Here is an 8,564-nt window from a genome sequence, read left to right as displayed (position 1 = left end):
TAACCCCCATATATTTTTAATATGATATCTACATTTCATTCGAATAATCTCAAGAGATATGTTTAGCCAATGGTGACTTTTTTAAGTTTTATGGGATATATTTACATCGAATGATAAATAAATAAAATATAAAATTACTATTCTGAGAGGGAGATAATAATTTTATTGAAGAAATATTAATTTAAAAAATCATTCTGCTAATATATTTATTTACATTGGCATGTTCGGAAGTTTCGAGTTTGATAGGGGTGTTTATGTCAATTTGAGCACACAAACTAAAACTTAAAAGGGTAAAAATAAGTAGATTTGAAGGGATATATATATATATATATATATATGAAATTTTGCGTTTTCTATATTTCTTGTTCCCTCCGTAGTACGTCGATGATTCGAAATTCGCACGATGAAGGCGGGCAGAGCTTTTCCGACATGCCTTCTTCTTCTCCTCGTGGTCATCTCGATGGGCTTCGCCGTCTCGGCCGACGGCCTCGTCAGGATCGGTCTAAAGAAGAGGCCGCTGGACCAGAACGGCCGTAAGTATGGCCTCCCGCTCCACCGAGATGGTCTCCGCCTCGATCCTGGCCTGGACGGACCCGCGGGGGTCGCCCTCAAGAACTACATGAATGCTCAGTACTTCGGGGAGATCGGGATCGGCTCTCCGCCGCAGAACTTCACGGTGGTCTTCGACACCGGCAGCTCCAATTTGTGGGTTCCGTCCTCCAAGTGCTATTTCTCGGTAAGCCATCAGTTTAATCTTCTTTTTTCTTCAAGAGAAACATGGAAAGGCGAGATTTTGCTCACTTTGGTTGCGCAGGTGGCCTGCTATTTCCATCCCAAGTACAAGTCGAGCCAATCGAGCACGTATCAGAAGAATGGTTCGTCGTTCTTCCCCTTTTTCTTTCGGTAGCAGAATTTGGTGGCATGTTAAACCCACTTGTAATCTCGCCAGATAGTCCTTTTCCCCCAAAAAATTTGGGTTCGCCTACATAAATTCTTTTCAGCTGCTTATTTCTTTTGCAAGTAACTATCCTTCGTTCAGAAGAGAAAATTCGTCAAATATTTTCTCATTATTTAATCATCCCTTTTTCAGTTTTTGTCTCACATCCGAATTAACTTACCTCATTTTCAATTCCTAGATATGTATCATTGAACAAGGAGGAGTCAAAAAAATTATACTTAAGTTGGTGCTACAATGTTTATTGATAAAAAGTATAAATGCAAAATAGGAATGGGCTTAGTCCAAAATAATGTCTTACAGCAAATTAGTAGTGCACATGCCATAGAATTTATATACCAGTTTAGTGAAAGTGCAAACTATGGATTCAAGCATTTAAAACTCAAAGTTAGAACCATTAAAAAAAAGAAGAAGAAGAATTTGATAGAGTTAAAAATCCCAACAAAGATCTAATTGGTATAATGTAGAGGGGGCACCCCTGAAGGAGAAAGAGGAATGATGTATATAATATTATAATCCATGAGAAAGTAATATCTACTGCTTGATAGAAGAAATAAAACACAATAGGTCATCTAAAGTTATATAGGAGAGGTACGTGAAACGATATTCAAATCCTGATTATAAGGCTTTGATTAGAAGTTGGTAAAAGAATTAAAAAAATAATATGATTTTTCGAGAGAAAAAGAAAGAAGAATATCACCTTGTTTTTTTTTGCCTTTTATATCTATCACTCATCAGATATGTGACTATCCGAGTCTTGAAAATTTTTGATACTACGAAATTTGAACTTTTCACATAGATCATAGTGCCCAATTCAATGATATTATTGTATATTTTTTGAGACTATTGAACATTTTCTTCTACGTTAGTAGTGATCTATATTATTTTTGAGAAAAATATTATGTATAAGAATTGATTGCATTCATTACCATTTTCTGGGATGTTTAATGGACAGCTTCCATTTTATACAACACTTGGAACTAATTTTTTTTGTGTTGTTACCAGGGACGTCTGCTAATATTCACTATGGGACTGGATCAATATCAGGTTTCTGTAGTCAAGATTATGTCACAATTGGTGACATTGTTATAAAAGATCAGGTCTGGAGCCTATGGAATTTCATTTCAATGCTATTGTGTATGACATTGTTATTTAGGATCAGACTTGGAGCTTCATTATTTGATGCATTTTACTTTATGTAATGAATAATACAAACTAATCATCCTTCTCATTCAGGTCTTTGTTGAAGCCACTAGGGAGCCAAGTATAACATTTTTGGCTGCAAAATTTGATGGAATTCTTGGACTTGGATTTGAAGAAATCTCAGTTGGCAACGTGACACCTATATGGTACTCAACACGTTAGCTAACGTTACTCTGATTATTGTGTAAATGATGTTATTTTCATTGTAACAAGAAGTTTTGGAAGTCATTTCTTTATATTTGAGCTTATATAAGTTGGCATCTCTCTTATTAGCATAAGCTTTTAGGAGAAGTGACCCACCTCTGCGTATACTCGTGGTACTTAAGTTTGTCATGGGTTTAGATCCCGACACTCCATTATATCTTTTCCTTTGATCGTTCCCTGGATCCTCTTGTATTCATCACTTTTCTTTTAATTTTTCCAGTGTTGTCTTCCCATATATAGTTCCTTCTGCAAAATCTGTAGACTTTTGGCTTGCATGTTTGCCTTTTAGTTGGGATCATTGCCAGCATGTTTTGCCCAGATGCACACCATTTGTAAAGCTCATCACTGTTTGGCTTGCACTTGGGTCCCTGACTTAAATGTGAGGGGGATACCCTTTCTTTAATCTTTCCCAGCATGTTTTATGCATATATGGGTTTCTTTCCAAGTCTATTAACTTTTGGCTTGCACTCCTATGTTTCACTTTAATCTTTGGCTTGTGTGTTAGGAGGGATGTTAAGTTCATATTTGTCACTCTATTTGTGCTTTATGACTAATAATTAACAAAACCACACAAGAGCAAGGATATATCACCATTACAATATCTATCAAGGTGGAAAAACCCCTATGAGTTATAAAACCAATAACCATTATCACACAAAGCTAATATTTCATTTTCTGAATTATGGTAATATTTCATTTGATGTTCTAAATGGTCTTAAGAGTTAAGATAGTATATCTACTGATAAGTAACAGATGACTAGTTCAAAAATTGTTTGTTGAGGCTTAATAATATCATTGGCAATTTTTTTAGCTTGTGTTTCTCGTAATATATAGCTCGATACTGGTATAATACCATTTATTTTTATATTATATTATTTGATGTTATCAGGCAATGCATGTATAGTGTCTGGTACACCAATACCATACCAGTCCAATAGGTAAACTGATATTAGACTGAGATCCAAATCCTTGGTTTAGCCTTTATAATCATGTCATCATTAGACTCTTTTGTAATGACTTTTCAAAACTTATTTTATGACTCAAGAATTTAAGTTTGAACCGGGCTGCGTGCCTTCATGTAATCGTGCCATGGCAGTTCTGACTATTTTACGGTATAATCTGGTCAATTTTTTTGCCTATTTTGATTGACCCAGGGAGCTCTCTGAACCATATCATGCCGATAACATGCAGAAACACATTGTATCAGATATTTAAAACACTATCATGCATGATTTTAAAGTTTTGAACTCTTAAACATTAAACATTAAGCTGTCATCTCTTGCAAGGGTTATCTTAATTGTCATGTTCTCCAATTATCATGGTTCTGGTTGATTCTGTGTAAAAATGCTGGAACAATGAAAGTAAATTAGCTTTATTTTTTTGTTAAACAGGTACAACATTGTCAATCAAAGTCTTGTTAAAGAGCCTATTTTCTCTTTCTGGTTCAACCGGAATGTAAATGAAGGGGCAGGAGGTGAAATTGTTTTTGGAGGGGTTGACTCACAGCACTACAAGGGCGAACACATTTATGTACCTGTAACTCAGAAAGGTTATTGGCAGGTTGGCTTTGCATATCTATATTTGATGACATCCTTTTTTTTTTCCCTGTATCTTCTATCTGATCCAGAAGTTTTCACTTGTAGTTTAACATGGAAGATGTCCTTGTTGGAAGTCAAACAACTGGTAGTGCAATGAGTTTTCTATTTTCTTTTTTTTTATATAATCTATTTTAATACAGAAAGAAGTCTTTCTTTTAATTTTTTTGACTTTATATCGTATTTGATTTCAGGATTTTGTTCTGGAGGTTGTTCAGCAATTGCAGATTCTGGAACTTCATTGATTGCTGGGCCAACAGTAAGTACTGAAAGAATTACATGTATATCCAAAATTTCTCTTTTTTATTTTTAAATTTTGTTTTTCATGTATCCCATAGTTATATCACATCTTCCTGATAGAGCATGCAAGAACTGTTGCTCTTCCAGGAAGCTATGTCCCCTAAGCCTTTCGAAAAAAAATTTGTGTCATATATGCCTTTCTTACTGTGATACTTCAAAATGCTACATTTACCAAATAGACCTTTTAGGAAAGATATTCCAAAATCTTGCTTGTAAGGAACATAAATGCAGCATGCAGTTTTCCATGGGCATAAATACATTTGATGGGAGGATGTAAGTCTGGGCCTTATTATAGTTTGTATGTACAATTTCTCTTATAACTTTTGATCCATGCACATCCCATCTAGTGTTTCTGCTATTTAATGTAGTGTCTTTTTCTTCTTTAGACTTGTAGTATTCGAGAGATGATATTTCTATCATGTAAGTGGCACTTTGATATGACTTGTCTGTTGAGATACAATGTAATATGTGCCAGGTTGGTTGAGGCCAAGTCATGAGATGACCTGGTACTGTACTGTAGTAGGCCATTCGAAGCTCATCTCATATTTTATTATTGTCTTCTGTACTTGACCTAAAATTTCAAACCTTCAGCCTACGACCATCCATGGCCCAATATGACTTGTAGTGCTTGATCTGCTATTTAATGACTTGTAGTGTTTGAGATATCTTGGTTAGGGTTCATGTAATTGAACTTTGATATGACTTGTATGTTGAGAATCTTGAGATGCAATGCAATTTGTGCCAGTCTGGTCGAGGCCAAGTCATGAGATGACCTGGTACTATACTGTGGCAGGCCATTCGAAGCTCATCTCATATTTTATTTCTGTCTGCAGTACTTGACATAAAATTCCAAACCTTTAGCCTACCACCATCCATGGCCCAATATACTTGCAAGCAACTCTAAACTTTGTACTGCTACAGAATTGATTATCTGGTGTACTGAAACCAATGGCATAAAATGAAGCTAAACATTATCATAAAATTCTGATTAAAGAATAGAAGATATACATTAGGAGTGAACAGATGTTCAAAATCTGACAAAGTCCCAGAGGGGCGTAGAATGCTTTAATTAATTTTCTGCTTTGTTGTTGTAACTTCTTCAGCAAGAAAGTTCCTAGCTTGTCATTAGATTAATGCCTTCGGAGTTTTTTCTGTTCTTCGAAATAGTCTCAGATAGGAGGGGCTATTTCTAACATCACATCATGTTGTCTGACTGATTCTGTTCTCATTATGCACTTATTAGATCTAAAGTCGTTATCCTTATTCACTGTCATTGTCAAAATGGTGTAGCTAACAAGTCCTTGGAAAAATTCTTTTGCAGACTGTTATCACTGAGATTAATCAGAAAATTGGAGCTTCTGGTGTGGTTAGCCAACAGTGCAAAGCTGTAGTTGCACAATATGGTGAAAAGATTATGGACATGTTACTGGCAGAGGTTGCTTACATTGTCCTCTAGATATAAATATTTTTAAAAAAAGTTTCATTTATTTATCAAGTGACAACTAATTGCACTGACTTTGGCTTCCAATGACAGGAAGAACCATCAAAGATTTGTTCTCAGATTGGTCTTTGTTCCTATAATAGTACTCAAGGAGCTAGGTAGTGTTAGCAACATATATATTAAAGGAAGTCTCAGCATTTCTTTTAAATGTTGTCATGTCATGATCAACAAAATTTATGTGTTTTACTTTCTTTTTACTTGTATTTGCAGTCTGGGAATCAAGAGTGTGGTTGACAACAAAGTTGAGAAATTAGCTAATGGCCTCAATGATTGCGGCATGTGCTCCTACTGTGAGATGGCAGTCATATGGATGCAAAGTCAGCTCAGGCTGAACCAGACACTAGAGCAGATGTTGAGCTACCTCAATGAGGTGAAGTTGCACCTGACAACACCGGAATTTGCTTGTTGTCTAGTATAATTTTCTGAGTTTAATTGCAGTTATGCGAAAGAATACCAAGTCCCATGGGTGAATCAGCTATTGACTGTGATAGTCTCTCCTTCATGCCTGTCATCTCTTTCAACATTGGTGGAAAGAATTTTGACCTGACGCCAGAGCAGGTAGAGTCTTATTGATGACTACTGTTGAGTAACATTTTTGGAATTTGTTTGTCAAAAAGTATTGCACCACCAATCAAATTGAAATCTGTATTTACTATTTTCATCTTTTTTTGTTAAATCATATTTTGTGTTCTGAAAGAAATATGGTGTTAGTAGTTGCTGTACACCAGCATAACTTAGGCCCACATGCCAAACACATTATTTCTACATCCAGCTTAAATGTAAGGGGAACACTATAACTTTTGCATAATGCTTGCCTCCTTCATAGTAACCTTAAGATTTTGAGGAATAGTGGTTCTCCCACTAAGAATATTGATCACTCCAGGAATAGAAGATTTTAGATAATTTAAGATGAAAGCCCCTAATGAGTATAGATGTACTCTCGAGGAGTTGTCAGCAACTTATGCAGAAGGTAGAACTTTGATTTTTCTTGTGAGGTTTGATGATTCCAGTTCATTTCATGGACCATAATCCTACTCCTAGAGTGTTTCTAGACTTGGTGATTGGTTTATCTCTCAGCTTACCAGCATAAACAAATCACAATCATGCTGCTGCAGCAAGGATTTGTCTCACTTGCATCTAATGCTTCTAGAGCAGCTGACTGAGATGGATGACGTATAAAAAGACTGAATGACCTGCATCTGACATCCTTTTTTGTTGTTGATAAAGGTCTACATCTAAATTTTGGTATCAATAATAAATGTGGAATAGTGGAATGCTATTTCTGCTCGATTGCTTTGGATAACTCCATCCTATTACTACCATATTCCCACAGATAATGAATGCTTTCTATCTCAGTGGTTGGTGACCTGCTAACATTAATCTCAACAGTCTGATAAGATGCTTTTGATAAATGAACTTAGAGATGACAGAATGACCTTTTTTCCATAGACTAGGTTGCCTATCTTCAGGCTTTAGAAGATGCCAAGATCATTTATATCTCCTTGTTTTGTATCAAGATTTATGTTTCAACGAATTGATTGGTTCTCATATATGGTCAACAGAATTCCTTATATTGCTATTAATGTAGTTCTTAAGGCCATTCAATAAGTGTCTTTTTAGGTGATAATTTGTTCCACTGTGCCTTATAGAGTATCCCTGGAATTCTCGGATAGTTGCAGATGAACTTTCATTGTCAGATAGTCTGACAGCCTTGTGTCTGGCAAGCTATGGAGCCTTGAAAGCGTTAATTATCAGAAAAATAAGAGTAAAAGGAAAAAAGAAAAGAGAAGGAAGTCATTGTATCTGGCAAATACTGGAAACAGGATTAATGCATCATTCATCAAGCCATGTATTATCCTATTGTACATTGCTGTTGATGTTATCTAATTTAGTTCTCATTGGCTGCAGTACACACTTAAAGTTGCTACTGGAGGTTCTGAACAGTGCATCAGAGGATTTACAGCCATTGATGTACCTCAGGGTCCACTTTGGTACATCACCATCTATGTGCCCTGTGTTAGATTGCCTGTGAGATAGCGCGATTAGTTTCTAATGCATGTAATTGATTCTTCAATTGCTGCAGGATACTTGGTGATGTTTTCATGGGGGTGTATCACACGGTGTTTGACTATGGCAATCTCAGAGTTGGATTTGCAGAAGCAGCTTAAGGGTAATTATTGTCTTAAAATATATGATGCCACTGTCTTATATATATATGGTTATCCATGCATGTAAAAATTGATTCCTAGCTTGCCTTGTTATTTTTGATGTGTTTGGGTTTGCCACTGATCCTGCTTACTGTAATTTCACTTCAACTCCTGTCATCCTGCTTAAATCTAGGGAGAATATGGTATTGTTATGGACGTATTCTCGATCAAATTTAATTTGGATTAGCGACCGAAATCATGATGATGCATGAAATCTTTTAAGAAGACTTGCTGTCTTTGCTTGTTAGCCTAAGTCAAATGAATTAGTAGTTAAGAACTGATAAACCCTATAATTGTACCAAATGGAAAACAAACATCAGAGAGTTAATGCTTTATTGCCTTTTCTTGATCTGTGATGGTAAAGTCTCAAGAAACTTGTAATCATAATTAAACTGCCTGATTTCATTCATGTCTTTATGGTCATAGTTTTCTTTGTTCTTCTGTTCCTCCGTATCCATGGTTCATGTTACGTCACAAGGATGATATTGGGAATTCTATTTATAGTGCTTAGTAAATTTTTTTTACGTTATCTACATTCAATCGAGACTCGTTATATGATGATCATAAAATACTATTATGTTAAATAGATGTTAGATCAA

General features: G+C 35.6%; 1 protein-coding gene across 1 annotated transcript; it reads left to right on the top strand.

The window, feature by feature from the left end:
* The first annotated feature begins 363 nt into the window (after window positions 1-363).
* LOC103977059 (aspartic proteinase oryzasin-1) lies at window positions 364-8,117 on the top strand. The gene is made up of 13 exons (XM_065097415.1): window positions 364-736; window positions 815-875; window positions 1,961-2,055; window positions 2,192-2,304; window positions 3,754-3,922; window positions 4,006-4,045; window positions 4,152-4,216; window positions 5,579-5,692; window positions 5,792-5,856; window positions 5,969-6,128; window positions 6,197-6,316; window positions 7,667-7,749; window positions 7,842-8,117. Exons 1-13 carry the CDS (start codon window positions 404-406, stop codon window positions 7,924-7,926), a joined length of 1,503 nt encoding a protein of 500 aa, XP_064953487.1. The 5' UTR covers window positions 364-403; the 3' UTR covers window positions 7,927-8,117.
* Window positions 8,118-8,564: the final 447 nt, after the last annotated feature.

This window comes from Musa acuminata, chromosome BXJ2-3 (genome assembly GCF_036884655.1).
Source record: "Musa acuminata AAA Group cultivar baxijiao chromosome BXJ2-3, Cavendish_Baxijiao_AAA, whole genome shotgun sequence".
NCBI lineage: Eukaryota > Viridiplantae > Streptophyta > Magnoliopsida > Zingiberales > Musaceae > Musa > Musa acuminata.
Note: the sequence above shows the minus strand (reverse complement) of the source record. Positions and strands in the feature narration are given on the sequence as shown.